The 18,934-nt window shown below is 38.9% G+C and overlaps 1 protein-coding gene across 1 annotated transcript in view; it reads right to left on the reverse strand.

Moving 5' to 3' along the window:
- Window positions 1-10,905: 10,905 nt before the first annotated feature.
- The window catches only part of UTRN (utrophin), a gene marked incomplete in the record, with an annotated part of 519,651 nt that continues 511,622 nt past the window's right edge, over window positions 10,906-18,934 (reverse strand). Inside the window, 2 exon segments of the mRNA XM_070073468.1 lie at window positions 10,906-12,938; window positions 15,296-15,318. Coding sequence (XP_069929569.1) covers window positions 12,930-12,938; window positions 15,296-15,318 — 32 coding nt within the window.

Consider the following 18,934-nt stretch of genomic DNA (forward strand, 5'->3'; position numbering starts at 1 on the left):
AGTTTGGATCTTGATTCAGGGACCAGTACTACTCAAGAGTAATTCTGTATGACTTTCTTCTCTCAAGATTCATTTCACACTTTACAAGAAATCTGAAAAATTGACTCATTTGTACCGTAGTTTCTATAATAGTAGAATTGGGAAATATTACCAAGGCAAATGACCTTGGCTTGAGAGGTTAATGGAATTGAGCAAGTGGTGATTCACAAGACCTACCTTAAAAATGACAAGGACTTTCAAGGGTGACTGTTGGTGTTGCAGGGAAAGAACTTTGTGATTACATCCCTTCGTACCTGTTTGATATCTACACTGTTACTAACAAGGTCCAGGACTCAATGAAATCATTGCAGACTTTTACTAATAATTCCATACTTAACTGATGAGTGACAAATCTATTCCCCTGGTTCAGTTTGAGAGGTTCCTGGCTGAGAAGTGGACTGAAAACTCTGATCACCATTCTTCCATTGTGTTTCAGCTGCAGCCCTCAGATCAGTGATCCCAGCATTTTACACATGGTGTACAAGTGTTGTTCTATGTAATGAGCCAACAAATGATTATTCAACAAAAAGATGGGAAAAACCTAACAATTAGCGTAGTTGAAACAACCACTCCAGAAATATAATACTCAGTCAAGACACCTCAGATTTAAGCGAAGATGTGCATGATTAGGACTCTTGAAACATCTACAGCCACACAAATCTGTCTACAATTGTCATGGCTTTGCCAAGTCCACTGTCTTCACTACGTAGTCTGAGTTTTCCTTTTTCTTCATCATGACTTTATTATAATTTTATTGTTCACTCTGTAAAATTCCTTAAAAACTAATTTATAATCGAATGTACTTCAAACTGGTCCATTTTTAGTATCAAGCAACTGTATTCTCAAGGATTCTCAAAAATCTGTTTTAAAACCTGCACCTTGTTATGCCTACCAACTGTAAACTTTTATACCATGTGTTTTATACAGTCTTAAGAAAGTCCTTTCCCTTTTGAGATGCTAGAAGAGTCCTGTCAAGTGGAATTCTCCTTTACCACTTTTAAAAGTAAACTAAGTTTTGTAGTATCAAACTATTTTGGTGGTATAATGGGGAACCAGCAGGCACACAGACAGAGGTTTCTGAGCATGGTCTGCAGAGATTCACATCCAGTGGTGTGAGGAAGAGCTAACCAGACTCCAAGAGACACTGAGGACGGAGATACAGGCATGTTGCTGCTCTGTGTTCAACCTTGCAAAAACTGATTTAAAGTAAACTCATTATCTAAGCAAAGTGCAGTCAGTGGCATAAAGTTGGGTTCCCTTATTTGTGAGTTTTTTTTTCTTTCCAGTATTTTATTATTTTACATAAGATATCAGTTATACAGATCTTCTAAGTAATCAAACCTAGAATCTATTTTTAAAACTCTTTATTTATTTATTTTCAACTTTTATTTAATAAATATAAATTTCCAAAGTACAACTTTTGGATTATAGCGGCTTTCCCACCCATAACCTCCCTCCCACCCACAACATCCCATCTCCTACTCCCTCTCCCATCCCATTCACATCAAGATTCATTTTAAATTCTCTTTATATACAGAAGATCAACTTAGTATATACTAAGTAAAGATTTCAACATTTTGCACCCACACAGAAACACAAAGTATAAAGTACTGTTTGATTTTTAATAGTATCCTGTAGATTCCCAACAATATTTTTTAGGTTTCTAATTTCCTCTTCTTTTCTTTGGTTTGACTGTATGTTTTCCTGTGCTCTATCTTCTAAGTCCGATATTCTCTCTTCTGCTTCACCCATTCTGTTTTTAAGGCTTTCTAATGTGTTTGTCATTTGATCTATTGAGCTCTTCATTTCATTTTGATTTCTCTTCACTATAACACTTTCCTGTTCTACTAGTTTCTGAGTTTCATTTTGACTCTTCCTTAAAATTTCGTTTTCACGAGAGAGATTTTCAATCTTGTCCATTAAGGATTTCTGTAGTTCAAGGATTTGCTTTTGAAAACTTCTAAATGTTCTTATCATAAATTTTTTGAAATCCGTATCTTGCATTTCTTCTATCTCATCATCTTCATACTCTTGGCTTGGGGTGTTTTGCTTATTTGGAGGCATCATAGTGTCATCGTTGATCTTGCTCCCTCTATTTCTGTGTTTGTTACTCGGCATAGTTAATTCTTCTTGCGTCACTGTGCGTTTTTTTTTTTTTTTTTTTATACTGTGTCCGTGTTAAGTGGACTGCCTGCTGTTGGAGGAGCCTTGGAGGCTTGAGATGGGTGCGGCCTGAGAGCTCTGCCTGGTTCTTCCAGGTTAAGGGTGTGCAAAGGTGACACCCTCAGGTTATGCGTGGTAAATCTCTCTCTTTTTATTTATTTATTTATTTTATTTATTCAGGGGGTAAGTAACACCGCAGGGCACGGCTGTGCAGAATTGATGGTATTTAGCTTCCAGTCTTTGGCTCCTCTGGACTCCCACTGGGTTGCCTAGGCTACTGAATTGTAGTGACTCAGTTCCTTAGCTCTCCCCCATTGATATGTAAATCCAGAGAGCAGGCCTGCTCTTTGTCTCTTGGGAATTCTTCTAGCCTCCCAGTCTTGTAACCTTTGCTAGGTTAGGGGGAAGAGAAACCCCGAAGCTTTTTTTCCTTCTTTCCGGTAGTGAGTTTGCTGCACTTTCTGGCCCCCCTCTAGATTCTGACCCCCGTTTCCCCACCAATGTCTCGGGTTATTGAGCTCACCTCCCCTTCCAGCGCCGATGTGTGGACTCGGAGCCCTGAGCGTCCCAAGTCTCCCTGCTGTTGTCTGTGTGGCATGCACTCCCCTTGGAGCACTGGGGCTTCTGCGGCTTGGTCCCACGACTTGGCTTCCGCGCGGTGGGCGACCTTGTTCTCCCAGTAGGTCCTCCGATTCACGATTCCCGTGCAATTTTTTCCTGGTTCTTTTTTCTGCGGCTACCGTAACTCCCCTTTTATTAAACTAAATTTTCCCGGACTATCGGTGCGCGCCCTCACTATTCCGCCATCTTGGCTCCGCCCCTAAAGTACTGTTTGAGTACTAGTTACGCCATTAATTCACATAGTACAACACATTAAGGACAGAGATCCTACATGTGGACTAAGTGCACAGTGACTCCTGTTGTTGATTTAACAATTGACACTCTTGTTTATGGCGTCAGTAATCACCCAAAGCTCTTGTCATGAGCTGCCAAGGTTATTTGTAAGTTTTGTCCTAAGTTCTCTGATCCAAGAACTCCTCTTAAACAATGGTTTTGTGTAATAAAAGTGAAGAAACTTGATCCTCGATAACTAATTTCAAGATGATCATTTCAGGTTTGCAGGATATCTTTCCAATGATGGCTATCTAAGACTTCTTTTTTCTTGTCAAGCTCATGTGAAAGAATTGCATAATCAATATATATTTGCTCTGAAGGAAAATATTATATACATATATATTATTATATATTATATATATTACACTGAAGGAAAATATTTGCAAGATATTTGAAACAGATTGTGACAATCCAGAATATTGCCCTGCTTTTAAAAAATTCTAGGAATTCACTGGGGGAGGGGGGGATGTGAGAGCATTTGATTTCCTGCATGCAATACAGCAAGATCTTCAGAAGAAAGGGACTTTGTTTTTCCTTGTTTCTGAGTCATGCTTTGGAATACCCTTTTAACGACAACCATGTATCAGTTGTCATACAAGGATACTTTCCTTTTAAAAATTGTGAATTAACAGAAATAATTGTTTCACTATTCACTTGTCATTTATATAGACTTTGTGGATCACTATCCATATATTTGCAACATTAAAACATGTGATGTTAATTTGGCATCCAAAATGCACCTGTAGGGTGCGATGAAATACTTTGGAAATACCTAGTGATGTGCAACAGACAGGCTTCTTCAGATTTTTCAAAGCTTTTAATACATTCATGAACATTATGAATCTGCAAAAATCATTAGGGCATGTAGTGTTTCTTTAAATTATTTAACCAGGAAACCCTTTTTTGGGAGAAATACTGCTGCTGACAGTGCATTTTGAGGGATTGTTTTTTTAGACTCACATCACCAACAAGCTCGTTGAAACACTGCAAGGCAGTTATTAGGACACATGTCTACACATGGTGGTTACCCCCATATATGCTTTCATGAGCTGTATCCCTCTATGTTGAAATACATCTTGCGGCATTCAAGAGCTCACTCTATTTTTATAGAGATCTATCCACTTCCCTTCAAGCTTTCCTTACTATTACTGGCTCATCACTGGACTTGTCCATGAGAATAGGAGCTCTCCAAGGCACGCATTGTTTACTTCATTCTATTTTTTGGCAACTTAAACAGAATATCCTACACCCAAGTATCTATATATTTGATTTTCAATGAAGAAATAGCCACTAAATTTCAAATGAAGGCTGAATTTTGACCTGTGGCTCATGTCCTCTAGATATTGATAAGATTCTTTACGTTTCATATTTTATAAATCTATCATTGACTTTTTGGGGAGATTGTATCCAGAATACATCTTATTTTGAACTAAGGAACATTTTTCATTTCACTTTTTTAAAGATTTACTTATTTATTTGGCAGTCAGAGTTACAGAGAGAGAGAGAGGGAGAGACAGAGAGAGATCCTTCATCCACTGCTTCACTCCCCTTGTGGCTGCAACAGCCAGGGCTGTGCCAGACCGGGCCAGAAGCCAGGAGCTTCTTCTCAGTCTCCTGCATGGGTGCAGGGTCCCAGGCATTTGGGTTATATGCTGCCTTCCCAGGTGCATAAGCAGGAAGTTGGATGGGAAGTGGAGCAGCAGGGATTTGAATCGTTAAGCCATATGGGATTCCAGCATCGCAGGCAGAGGCTTAACCTGCAAGACCACAATGCTCCCCACCCCTCCACCCACCTTCAAGAGCATCTTATATTAGACAATGTATTGGTAAATTTTTTGTTACTACAGTGAAATACTTGAAAGATGCTAACTGAAATAAGTGAATATTTCACAATGTTGGAAATTTAAGTCCAGGGCCAGACTGTGCCATTGGCTCAGCATCTGGTGAGGTTGGTGAGTGGAAATGGTGGATCCTGTGCTGAGGAAGGGTCGTATGCTGAGTCAGGAAGCAGAGACAGGGAGTGAGCCCAAGCTCAGGCTTTTGAATCAACCCTCTCTCAAGAATTACACTTATAAGGGCATATCCCCAAGACCTCTAATCATTTGCTTTACCGGATAAAACTGCGGGGTTGCGAAAGCGCCAGCTATCCTGAGGGAAACTTTGGAGGGAACCAGCTACTAGATGGTTCGATTAGTCTTTCGCCCCTATACCCAGGTCGGACGACCGATTTGCATGTCAGGACCGCTACGGATGCTGAGTGAAATAAGACAATCCCAAAGGGACAAATACGACTTGTTCTCCTTGATAGGTGACAACTAACTGAGCACCAAAAAGGAAACCTGTTAAAGTGAAATGAACACTATGAGAAACGGTGACTTGATCAGCCCTCACCCTGACTGTTGATGAGCAGCTTAATATGTTATCCCTCTTAGTATTTGTTTTTCTTTGTTCTACTTAATACTTTTGGTTGAATACTGTAATCAATACACAATTCTTCTTAAGTGCTGAAACTTAACTGAAAAGTGATCACTGTTAAATATAAGAGTGGGAATAAGAGAGGGAAGAGATGTGCAATTCGGGACATGCTCAAGCTGACTTGCCTCAAACGGTGGAGTTAGAAACATACCAGGGGATTCGAATTCAATCCCATCAAGGTGGCATGTACCAATGCCATCTCACTAGTCCCAGTGATCAATTTCTGTTCACAATTGATCAAAATGATAGGACTAAGAACCAAAGGGATCACATAAACAAGAATAGTGTCTGCAAATACTAGCTGATAGAATCAAAAAGGGAGAGAATGATCCAACATGGGAAGTGAGATACACAGCAGACCCATAGAATGGCAGATGTCCTAAACAGTACTCTGGCCTCAGAATCAGCCCTTAAGGCATGTGGATCTGGCTGAAAAGCCCATGAGAGTATTTCAGGCATGGAAAGCCAAGACACTCTGGGGGAAAAAAAAAAAAAAAACTAAATGAAAGATCTCCGCGAGTGAGATCCCAGTGGAAAGAACGGGTCATCAAAGAAGGAGGTACCTTTCTCTGAAGGGAGGAGAGAACTTCCACTTTGAACATGGCCTTGTCTAAATATGATCAGAGTCAGTGAACTCAGGGGGCTTCCATAGCCTTGGCAGCTCATGACAAGAGCCTATGGTGATTACTGAGGCCATAAACAAGAGTGTCAATTTGTTAAGTCCACAACAGGAGTCACTGTGCACTTACTCCTCATGTAGGATCTCTGTCCTTAGTGTGCTGTACATTGAGATTTAATGCTATAACTAGTACTCAAACAGTATTTTTCACTTTATGTTTCTGTGTGGGAGCAAACTGTTGAAATCTTTACTTAATGTATGCTAAACTGATCTTCTGTATATAAAGAGAATCGAAAATGAATCTTGATGTGAATGGAAGGGGAGAAGGAGTGGGAAAGGGGAGGGTTGCGGATGGGAGGGACGTTATGGGGGGGAAGCCATTGTAATCCATAAGCTGTACTTTGGAAATTTATATTCATTAAATAAAAGTTTAAAAAAAAGAAAATATATTTCTTAGAGATTAGATGCAATATGGAATATGAATCCTTATCAGTTAACCTTTTATGCTCTATTAAAATCGATTACTTTGAGTAATTAGTGGATAATTATGTTTTGTTTGTTGTGAAACTATTGATTCATTGAGTTATGCAGATCTTCAAAATGTTAGCATACTTTTTTATACAGCTTTTTTCAAAACCATGCATATTATTGTAATTTTTAAACATTAGCACCAGTATAAGTAAGAAATCCTTTAGTCATGGAAAGCTGTCGGGTTTAGTACAAGTTTTCTATAACTGCAATTTTCTCTTGAAAGTTCAAATTTTATCATTAGCAACAATCACTGTGAGTTGTTTTCCTAGAAGTGAGAGATTCACTTTGCTCATTCTTTGAAAAATGTCATTAAAGCCATTAATATGAGCTTGGTGTTTAAATATCTACATGAGTTGAGGAGCCAAATCATATCCCAGCTACAGCAGACACCACTGACAATATAAACCCATTTGATGAGGCAGAGTGGGATGATGAGCCAGGACACATGAGGATTCTGAAGGCCAGGGGTGTGCTTTCAGACATCCTGAGCGATGTGTGTGTGCATCCACAGTTTTCCACAAGGTAAACACCAGTTTCAAGATTTGCAGAGTATAGTGAACAAGAATGTCTCAGATTTGGATGGCCTCATTCAAGTCAGATTTACACTGCAATAGTTTAATTCTTGCCAACTCTTACACTAGTGCCATTTTATTTTATTCTAGCTAATTTAAAAAAAAAATGGTAAAAATGATTGGTTCAAAGTAAAAAATTTTTTAAAAATCAATATTTTAATATTTCTGGAACAGTCTTATAAAGTCATACCAGGAACTATTACTATATTCTAAAGCAATCTGGGAATTCTTCCCATTTAATTACCATGATGGTTAATTTTATGTGTCAACTTGACTAGGCAGAGGGATATACAGACAGCTGGTAAAATATTATTTCTGGTATGTTCTGAGGGTGTTTCTGGAAGAGACTAGTGTTTGAATTGGTAGATGGAATAAAGATCACCCTTATATGTGTTCATGGGCATCATCCAATCTGTTGGGGGTCAGAATAGAACAAAAAGTGGAGAAAGGGCAGCTTTGCCCTCTCTGCTTGTGCTGGTACATCCATCTCCCTCTGCCTTCATATATCAGAGCTCCTGGTCCTTAGGCCTTTGGACTCAGACTGGGACTTATACCATTGGCTCCACTGGTTCAGGATCTTTGGGTGTGAGATCTTCTGCAGGACTCCAACCTACAGAAAGCAGAGGGTGGGATTTCCCAGCCTCCATAAACACATAGGCAAATCTTTGCCAATTAAACTGATTATCATCTCAATCTATCCATCTATCTACCTCTATCATTATCTATGTATATCACCTATCACCTATTTAACATCTATCATAAATCATCTAGATCTATCATGTCTGCCTATCTCTATAATGTGTCTATCATATATCTATATCATCTATTATCATTCAGCTATATCTATGTACCTATCATCTCCATTTAATCTATCATCATCTAGCTAGCTAATCTATAATCTATCTGCCATCTACCTAATCATTTATTATCTATCATCTGTCTATCATCTATCTCGTTAGGGTTCTGTTTCTCCAAAGAGTCCCCACTAAAATAATTACAAATTCAACATTTTTGATTTCTAGACTGAGGACAGAGCTAAGAGAAGGAGAAATTGTCAGTTTATTTCTCCTAATCAGCCATATACAAAACTCAAACCCATGCAAAAAATAAGCAATCTATAGACTACCTGAGTCCTAGTATATGTATCTATTACAAAGATTCTAAAATGTCACAATCTTAAGGCTCCCAATATGAAAGAATAGTTCCAAATTTGGAAGTTAATACGAAATGCACATAAATTCCACAATGCTAAACAAATATTTGGGAGTGACACAATATTACACAGGCCCTACTCATCTGGTCGGAGTGAAGAACTTTCTGTGTATTGCATTTCTCCAGCTAAAAATAATTATTAACAACTCAGTATGAGTAACTGTTCTCAGCAGTTTCTAACAGCCCTTTTATTCCATTCTCACCTTGATTTTTTTTTCTGTCCCCATCTCCTGTCCCCTAATTTTACTGTCAGAAATTTTAGCACAGCAATGATAAATTTTCTTATTTGCATTTTTTCCTGGATTATTAGCATGGAGAACAGTTGATGTTTTTGACTTTGTTTTGAAAGAAGACCTTGTAAAGAGGCTAATTTCCTTCTATTCCCTTGAGGCTGTGGACATAATGCTCAAGGAAATGGATTCATGTGTTTTGCCTTAAGTCTTCTACTTTTCCAAGCTTTTATTACATATGGTGGATTGTAGCAACCCCACTTTTATATATTGAAATCTAACCTGCCCTTACTCTCCTTAGTCACACACTTTGTTTGGTGATGTTGTGATTTCTCTCACTGAAGAGATGAAATTGATTTTCCACACCTAGCTTTACAACTTGCTTTGACCAACAGAATCTGGTTGAAGTGATTGGCAAAGGCCTCCATTTAGATGCCCACACTTTTACCACTTCATGAAAACACATTCAGGTAAACTGCTAGTAGATAAAAGAACCTAAGCCTACCATCCTATCTCAGTCAATGGCCAGTCAACTCCTAAACTCAGGGTGATCTGGTCAGCTGAACCTCAGGTGGTTCAAGGCTGAACACAAGTGTGTGAGCAAGCTCAGCTGGAATCAGAAAGCTCCTGTCCAGGCTGTCTATAACCCACATGCTAAGTAAGTGCTTATTACTGAGGTTTGATGGCTACTATGCAATGAGACAGCATTACAAGAGATAACTGACACCACAGCTATAGGATATAATGTGACTGTAACTGTCTCCTGGACGTCATAGCAGGCTCATTCTGGTTATTTAATCAACCTCACAAAAAAGAAGCTGCCATTATATATGTCAGTGAGCATTTTGAACTCTATCTGTAGTGATGTTCCTGGGATTTTACTGTATTGTCATTAAATTTGCAAATAATGAATCTAGAAAATCTCTGTAAAAGTTGGTTTATTGAAACAGTGAGTTTGTGTGTGTGTGGCCAGCTTAGCCAAGGTCAAACTACTTTGTTTAAAAATATATACAGAATCTACACTTGTTTCATTTTAAGCTGCTGATATTCATTCCTTATTGTATGCTATCATGAGGAACTTGTACAGTGGTGGTACAGAAACAGGAGTAATATAAACTGAATCTATAATTTTAAGGGCTTACACGCAACTCTACTAAGGAGCCTTAACAGTCCACTGAAGAGAAATAATGAAGTGCAGTATAAATGTATGATTGCTTTTTGAGTGATTCTTTTTTATTGCTGAAACATGTAAATCCTTATATCGTTTTGCTCTGATATGTTAAACCTTACTCTTGTACATTCAATCAAAGCAAACTCTTATAATTTATCTTATGTTTCCAATGACCTTTAAATGTATTAGCATGATGATATTCTATGCAACTCTAGTTCTACTTTTGGGTTTGACACTGTATTTTCACATTGACGCAGTGATCGGCAGATTTTATAACCAGACTGACTAGGCTTTCCTGTGGTACACAACAGTGGGTGCATGTGTTTGTGTTCTGTGTAACTGTAGAAGTGCAATGATGTACAAAAAAGTGTATTCACCTGTTTTTAAAAATAAAACATTAATAAAAGGTGCTTGAAAAATATATATACAGAATCTCAATAATATATAAAAGCTAAAGGTTTAGTAAATAGACAATTTTTAAAATTTTTAAAAGTTTCTGGAAACCAGTTGTTTTCTTCAAAATGCTTAATTGCTATATTGGTTCACAGTTGATGGGCTGTTTAAAATATATCAGAATGTTTTATTTGGACAAATTGTATTTAACCAGAGTAGTTAAAATTCAGTGAACAGATAAAAACAACATGATTTAAGAAGCTAAAAGGGGGTTTAAAAGTGTAACCAACTAAAGGTCAGTAACATCTAGTTATTAAAATAAAGGTGCAATAGGCTTTCAAGGCATATTTTTAATACCCAAGATAATTTTCCCTATTAATAAGCCATCTCTCTTCAGAGGAAATTCAGAATTATATAATTCATATGTAGGAGAAGAGATACAGAGAGGAAGGAGGAGAGAGAATGAGACAATTGTGCGTAGAAAAGATTGCAAGAAAATTTGTAGATTTATCAGGAAACAAGCTCTCACTACATTTTACTTTTATAAATATATACTCAAAGCTTATATTTTCTCAGTGAACACAGTTGAAGAATATCAAAGTTGTCTTGTGTTAAAATTACTTTTATTCAGGATGAAAAATACAACATGTAGCCAGATTAGATGATAATCTATGATTAGTTCTTTACCACAAAATTCAAAAGAAGTACATACTGCATTTCTTGTGGTTGTTACGGCAATATATTTCTTTTTATTTATTATTACTTAGAAGGTTACAATGTAGTGTTTTATGTAGATTTTCCATAACAGCTGATACAGAACATTTTGCATACAAATACAGGCAGAAAAAAATTGATACGCGACTTTCCCAAGTAATGACAAGGAAGACACCAAATCTACAACTTGGAGTTCAGAGTTAAGGGAATTTGTTTTTTTAAATAGGTGCTTTCTTGGGTCTGATATGGTCTGGTGAGAGCTCTAGACTTCGCAGACTGCAATGGCATAAAGCTATTTCCAACACGATGGAGGAAGATGGATCTGAGGTAGAAAGGTGGCCATGGCTTTCCTCTTATATAAAACAATTTTTCTTCTTCTCAAAATATCTATGCTGCAAATAGACACCCGTGCCCCCCAACCCACCCAACCTATTCTAGAAGAATAGCGATTTCTAACTTTAAGCCTCCTTCTGGCCAGATCCCAGTTAAGAGAACCCAAAGTTTAAATGTCCCGATGCTTTAAAAGCACATACACTTGAATCAAAATACATTAGTTTCACTTTTGTTTTTGGTTTCTCTACATTTGGTAGGTAAGTAATAGGTTTAAACTAAATCGATTAAACATGAAATCAAAAGCTGCACTCAATACCTAACTGAATGCATTCAAAGGTACAGGCAGGGGTACCACCATCAAAGCATGAACTTCATTCTTCTGCAGGAGCAGTGACATAGGCTTTTGCTAAATTGCCTTCTCAAATGATTGATCAAGAGAAGGGTCACAGCACATCTGTTTGTTCACTCAGAAGAAAAATGAGACATGCACTAAATCTGTGTCTGCTTTCAGAAAGAAAATAGGAGTTTCAACAATTATAACGGACCTGAAAACAACCACATTCCCTTTCCTCAAAAATACCAATAAATTATCTTCAGAAAGAATTACAGAAAATGCTGTGCTCTAGTATGACAACAGGTAAAGGTCTGCTGTATATTTAATGATGGAATCAAGACCTGCAAACTAGGAAAGGTGGTACCAAGTTTTGTTTCTGTGTCAAAACAAAAATATGCTTCAATGGGCAAACTTTGGCACAACAATCTTTGAGATTATTATGATAACACAGGCTTCTCTACCATATAGATTGGGACATGAAATAAATAAAGAAATCAAGACCTATCTATATAGAGAAACGAATAAAATGCAGGAAAAAAAATCCCAGTAGAAACACCATAAAGGCCCACAGGATTTTGATTGTGGTTATCTGTGTGGTCACTAAAGAAGTAAGTATATGATGTCAAATAAACTTAAACAGCATAAACACAGCCATAGCCTATTCCACATATATATATATAATATTGGATTGAAATATATGAACTTATTAATTTGGCAAAATCATGGAAAAATACATGGAATCTACTTGGTCATGTGGCTGATGAATGATAAATAACCAAAATATAGTGGTAGGAGAGTAAAAGCAATAAACCAAGTTATTATACAAGGTGAACATGAATAACAGAAGGAATGTAAAAATGTAAGGTGGTCTTCTAATTCATATGCAATTTTTTATGTTATTAAAAAGACAGTATCATAGTAGAAAGCCCCCACCCACCTTCCCAATGCTGTATACATTATACAAATCAGTGACAAATGTATTTCCATTTCCAAATACCTCTCTGATCAGTAATTTACAGTTGCATAGAAAGGGAAGAAGAAAACAATAATATATGGTTATTATAAAAACAAAATATCCTTTTCTCTTTGGATAGTCAGAGTTTTACTCCTTCAGTAGAACACACAGTCAGCACTCAACAGCATGTGTCAAGGAGCCACGGAGCTTCTGATTAAATGGAACTTGGAATTGGCGTTTGCTGAAAACGGCGATACTGGAAGTCAGGAAATGTTGGTTGGCTGGATAAATACTTCACATTGCCTGTGGGAAGGGAAAATAGCACCGTGAGAATGACATTTACATAAAACACGACAGGAAGCAAAGATCTGTTGACTCTTCAAAGAAATAGAAGTGCTTATTGTAGATCTAGTCAAACCTTATTCAGCTATGTCCAAAGTAGGAACATCAACTTCTGTGTTGCCCTCTGAGTTGAGGTTCTTCCTTGGCAACCTGAAGCCACCCACTCTGGTTTATAGCACTGCAGCTGATACAAAGAGAAGCCTGGATATCTTCTCTCTTGCCTGGGCTACAAACCAAGTTAATACAGAGAGGACTTGACTTCTTCCAGCAGGAGGGTCCAAGAGGGACTGAATGAGGCTGGTACCAGCAGCTTGTCTCTCCCTGGGGAACTATAGGGAGCATCGCCTAGATGACAACTCCAATCCCTCTTTGTCCCAAGACAGAGTCCTGATCAGAGGGACATATTCTGAGTATGCAGTAGCACCAGTTAAACTTAAATGTCTCAGGCAAGAGGATATAAAACTGGGCCACACTCAAGAGACTTGTACCAACTTTTTGAATTGAAGGTCACAAAGCTACTCTTAAAATATTTTGAATTTAGAAATACTTTTATAATCACTCTAAAATGAGATCAATCAAACCACATTTCATAAATCATAAGAGGCCTTTAAGGACTCCCAAGAAAGATACCCCATCTGTTCATGTCCATTATTTTATGGAGGACTTTGGAATGAAGCCTGGCTCAACCTCAAAACTGTGCTTCTAATGAAATTTCTGGAAAAGCTCTCCAATGAGCCCTTCCTGCTCCCAGGCAAGCCAAAAGCAGCAAACTCATTTGACTATTGCCTAGATTCTTCTCTCTGTTACTATTCATAAATGGATTCTTCAGAAACATGGTTTCATTGTTGCATATTTTATGGCCATGTGTCAGGCAACAAAAATTCCACAGACACTGATGGTATGCCCACTGGGTTCCAGGCATGTGTTGTGCCAAGGTACTGAGGTGGAGTTCTCATAGTAAAGCAGTGTAGAAGCTATCTCAACAGAGCTGTCTCCTCTGATTTTAACATGAGAAAAGTGCCAATCTCTGTGAATTCAATGTATTTGAGTAATAGAGGAGGAGGAGGGGAGAACGGGAGGGGAGAAGGGGAGATTAATTCTATCTGGAAAAGGAACATGTCATTACCTACAAATGTTGGTAAGTAAAGTTTTGGTGTCAATTCATGTTGAAAATAAAGGCTACAAGGATTTCTGAATTATTTATATGTACTCTATTTTTCTGGAAAATTAGGTCTATGTCCTAAATAAGAATAAAAAAACTCTCATTTCAGGTGGTAGAATTCTAAAAACTTGACTGCAATGTAATTTTACCAAAACCATCCAGATAAAAGCATACTTTTCATGGATTTTCATTTGACCCAAGGTATGAAAAATGCAGAGAAGAGGGAAAAAAATGGTAAAAAGAAGAGAAGGAAGGAAGAAAACAGGAAAGGGGTCATCAGATGTTTGTTCCTTCACTAAGTTGCTATATAATCAGGAACAATTTGGTTTCTTTAAATCAATTTCTTAAAAAATCTAAAAGAAAACTAAGAGAAGTTCTCTATGATTACATATGCTTTCAATTCTGGGCACTCGAGCTGCGAAGGACTTAAGAGGTTACAAGAAGTCTCCCCTTCTCAACCCCATCTCTTACAGCCTCACCCTCCTCCCCCAGATTATCAGTTTTCTCATCTTACCCTTTCTCCTAGTTTTTAATAGGCTACAAGAAAATGCTCCATACTTCTGCAGAGGTCCCAGCCTGTCTTTGCCGATAGGACAGTCAGGAATTTGCCTTAAAATTATTAACAAAAAAGCTCCCAAAAGAAGGTACAGTCTGAAGATCTACCATGATCCTGTGGCACCTAATTACAAGAGTACCTGATAAGCAAAATAGTGAAAGGCAGACATCTGCCAAGAGTTCCCAGAAAATTTTTAAATGAAGAACTGTAAATCCCTCAATGTCACAACACCAACTTGTGGTACCACTTTCTTTTTAAGCCAGTGTTATGCAACAGCTACTATAAGTAGATATTTGGGACAACAGTAGTTTGTGCAATCTATCCAAAGTGACACTATATAGTACTTATGATGTCAATAAAAAGCTGATAGAACTCAGAGGATCAAACACATGATATTTTTAGTATCTGGATAACTTGGCTTGAGCTCCCCCCTCCCCAGACTGTCAAATTAAATACAGAATCAACTAACATTTAAATGTCAAACAAGTTGGCTTATTTACATGGATAATGAAGTAGGAAGGCTGAAATCAATGGTAGCTAATCTGCTTCCTGTAGGTTGTGCTCAGGAACAATTGAACCCGTCAGTCTATTAACTCTTACCTGTGGCCTGCTGGGGACATTTGCTGAAAGAGAAAACAAAACAAATCAATTGAAGGCAGTATTGGTGCTTCCTTAGTTCCAACTTTCAGGCATGCAAATATGGGGAATTTACCATTCTGAGCAGAATAATAGCTCAGCTGTTAAATAGATGCTAATAGGAAAATAGGAAACTTTTTCTGGTAAAATGCCCTAAAAAGGGCTAGTTTTCCCAGTTAGTTTCTTATAACCTACATACATGCTTTAAGAAATTCCATCCAAAATGTTAACAATTTGGTGATTCTCACAAGTAAGTGTACACTAAAGCATTGGATCAACACTTAGTTTTGCAAAAGATCTCAAAGTTTTCTATTTAAATCCTGCCATGGATTTGGTTTATGTATCAGAATAGATACAGAATACAGAAAATTCTATATATTTCACCAAATAGCAGATTCTGCCCAAAGCATCATTAGAGATACGAAGTTTTGGTTTCTACCACCCTTGGCCCTCACCCAGAAAGGCCCGGAACATGTTTTAGCCAAGTGTTTGTTTTAAGGATAAGGACAAGGCTGACACAATACTCAACAGCCTCTGGACAGTGGACTAATAACAGCACCATGGATGGGCCTAGTTAAAGGCATCAGAGGTTTTGCAATGCTATTTAATTTTCATGTGCCCTTAGCTCAATTTCTTCCTTGTCCCAGAGCCCATGGCAGTGACGCAGATCTGTAGGCTTTGTGAGAGCATCCACAAATGTAGAAGTTCATTTCGGGGCACTGGGTAGACTGGGAGAAATCGCTAATGATGGTGCAAACTCCCCAGTTACCCACAAAGGCAAATTACCTAACTGGGAAAACATACTGGACCACAAGAAAACTCACCCTAACTATACTTTAGCTGCGCTTACAAGTAAACCCGTGGATGACAGTCTGTGTTGTAGCAGCAGTCAGACGGCCTGTCCTGCCTGCCTGCTGGCTGCTCCCTTGCAGCATGTTCAATAAATCTAACTCTGCTCACTCTCCCAGAATGCTCTGGTGAAATCTCTCTCCACCCATGATGCTGGTCTCAATTGGTCAGTTCCCATGACAGCAACATAATATTCACTTTTTCATACCTGTTTTTCATACCTCTGCCTCTTTCATTGCATAATAATTTGGCACTTAACACAGGAGGAGGGGAGGAGCTACAGCTCCCAGTGCTTGGTCAAACCAGAATCATCCCTAACTGCCCTGCGTGTTGCACTCCTTCCAGCTCTCAGTTTTTATGCTGAGGGGTACAAAAACATCAAGGACCTCACATGTGGTGCCAGTAGTTTTGGAGTGAAAAAGAGCAGGTGTGAAGGGCAGCCTTTCTGTAATGCTTGGAGAGTGTGGGCCCCGGCATCTGGAGGAAGATCAGGCTAAAAGAAGCCTGTGAATTATATCAGCAGAAATGAGTGGACCTCTACTGGTATGTGACTACAACCAAGAGAGAGCTGAGCTGAATTAAGCACATGCTAGGTTTACACACTCTATCTAAAAGAGATAATTATCCTTCTCTTTTCAGTGACAAATATAACCAACAGCCAAACCCTGGACAGAAGTGTGATCCATTTTTCTCTAAACACTTTTATTTTACAGAAGCTTTTATTTAGTAAATATAACTTTCATAAGTACAACTTTTGTATTATAGTGGTTATTCCCCAAATACCCACCCTCCCACCCCCAAACCATCCCATCTCCTACTCCCTCTCCCATCCCATTCTTCATTAAGGTTCATTTTTAATTATGTTTATATACAGAAGATCAACTCTATACTAAGTAAAGATTTCAACAGTTTGCACCAACACAGACACACAAAGTATAAAGCACTATTTGAAGATTACTTTACCATTAATTCTCATAGTACAACACATTAAGGACAAAGGTCCTACATGGGGAGCAAGTGCACAGTGACTCCTGTTGTTGATTTAACAATTCATACTCTTACTTATGACGTCAGTGATCACCCAAGGCTCTTGTCATGAGCTGCCAAGGCTATGGAAGCCTCTTGAGTCCACAGACTCTGACATTCTTTAGACAAAGCCATAATCAAAGTGGAGTCTTCTCCTCCCTTCAGAGAAAGGTACCTCCTTCGTTGATGGCCCCTTTTTTCCACAAGGATCTCCCTCACAGAGATCTTTCATGTAGGTCATTTTTTGCCACAGTGTCTTGGCTTTCCATGCCTGAAATGCTCTCATGGTCTTTTTAGCCAGATTCAAATGCCTTAAGGACTGATTCTGAGGCCAGAGTGCTGTTCATTTGTCATTCTATGAGTCTGCTGTGTGTCCTGCTTGCCATGTTGGATCAATCTCTCCTTTTAAATTCTATCAAATATGGTTAGCAGACTGGATAAAAAATTTATGGGATATGTACTTTATGGAATACTACACAATGGTAAAAAAAAAAAGTGAAATCCAGTCATTTTCAACAAAATGGAGGAATCTGGAAAACATCATGCTGAGTGAAATAAGCCAGTCCCAAAGGGACAAATATCATATGTTCTCCAAACGAATACTTTCAATGTCTATAGCTTTTTATCAAATGAAAAGCTATGTGGGCTCCCCTGAATAAACTGAACAGATAAAATTTAAGAGGAAATCATTTCACTTTGTCGCTCCCCCTCTTCGTGGAGGAACGACACTAAACCCTGCCTAGGCTTCATATCCGAGTCACGGCACCATTATGTCGCTCCCCCTCTTCATGGAGGAACGACACAGGACTCTGCGCTGTTCTTTCGTCTGCTCAGCCCTCCCCGGGTTTGCTGCTGGTTCTTCCCGGGTTGGCTACCGTCCCTTCCACCTCCGTGGAAGGGCGGTTCCCCCTGCCACTTTCCCCACTTCTGCGGGGGAGCGGCACACCGCCGGCCGGCTCTCTCGGGGGCTGCTCAGGTGTTCCTTCAGATAGATGTTCCTCTGGTGCATGTTGTCTCTCTCCTCCTTTATAGTCCTCTTCCACCAATCCCAACTCTGCTACCCACACGCCGAGTATGCTGCTCTCCCCCAATCAGGAGCAGGATCAGCTCCTGCAGGTCATCACTCAAGTTGGTGAGAGGCAGCTGCGTAGAAGTTGTTACTCCCTTCTCAGCGCCATATTGTGGGAGAGCAGATGCATAGAATAAGTCTTAATTCCAGTAACAGTCTAGTCCGAGTTGCTCCCCACACACTTTATCAGGTTTTTAGTTTTGATGAATGTTGCTCAAGTTTAATAAATAAGGCAATTCACAGTGGAAATAGGCCTACAGGTCAAAAAATAATTTTAACACCATTTGTTGGTCCATGAGCAAATATTACTTGGCTTACTACCAGGACTCCATTTCTTTGAAGGACATAAATGAAAAAGTTTTGAAATACTTTACATTAGAAAAGAATGGTTATAATAGTCAGTGGAGGCTGGCACCACGGCTCACTTGGCTAATACTCCTCTTGTGGCGATGGCACACCAGGTTCTAGTCCTGGTTGGGGCGCTGGTTCTGTCCTGGTTGCTCCTTTTCCAGACCCAGCTCTCTGCTGTGGCCCAAGAAGGCAGTGGAGGATGACCCAAGTGCTTGGACCCTGTACCCGCATTAGAGACCAGGAGAAAGCATCTGGCTTCTGGCTTCAGATTGGCGCAGCGCGCCAGCAATAACAGCCATTTGGGGGGT

The sequence above is a fragment of the Oryctolagus cuniculus genome, chromosome 5 (assembly GCF_964237555.1).
Source record: "Oryctolagus cuniculus chromosome 5, mOryCun1.1, whole genome shotgun sequence".
Taxonomy (NCBI): Eukaryota; Metazoa; Chordata; class Mammalia; order Lagomorpha; family Leporidae; genus Oryctolagus; species Oryctolagus cuniculus.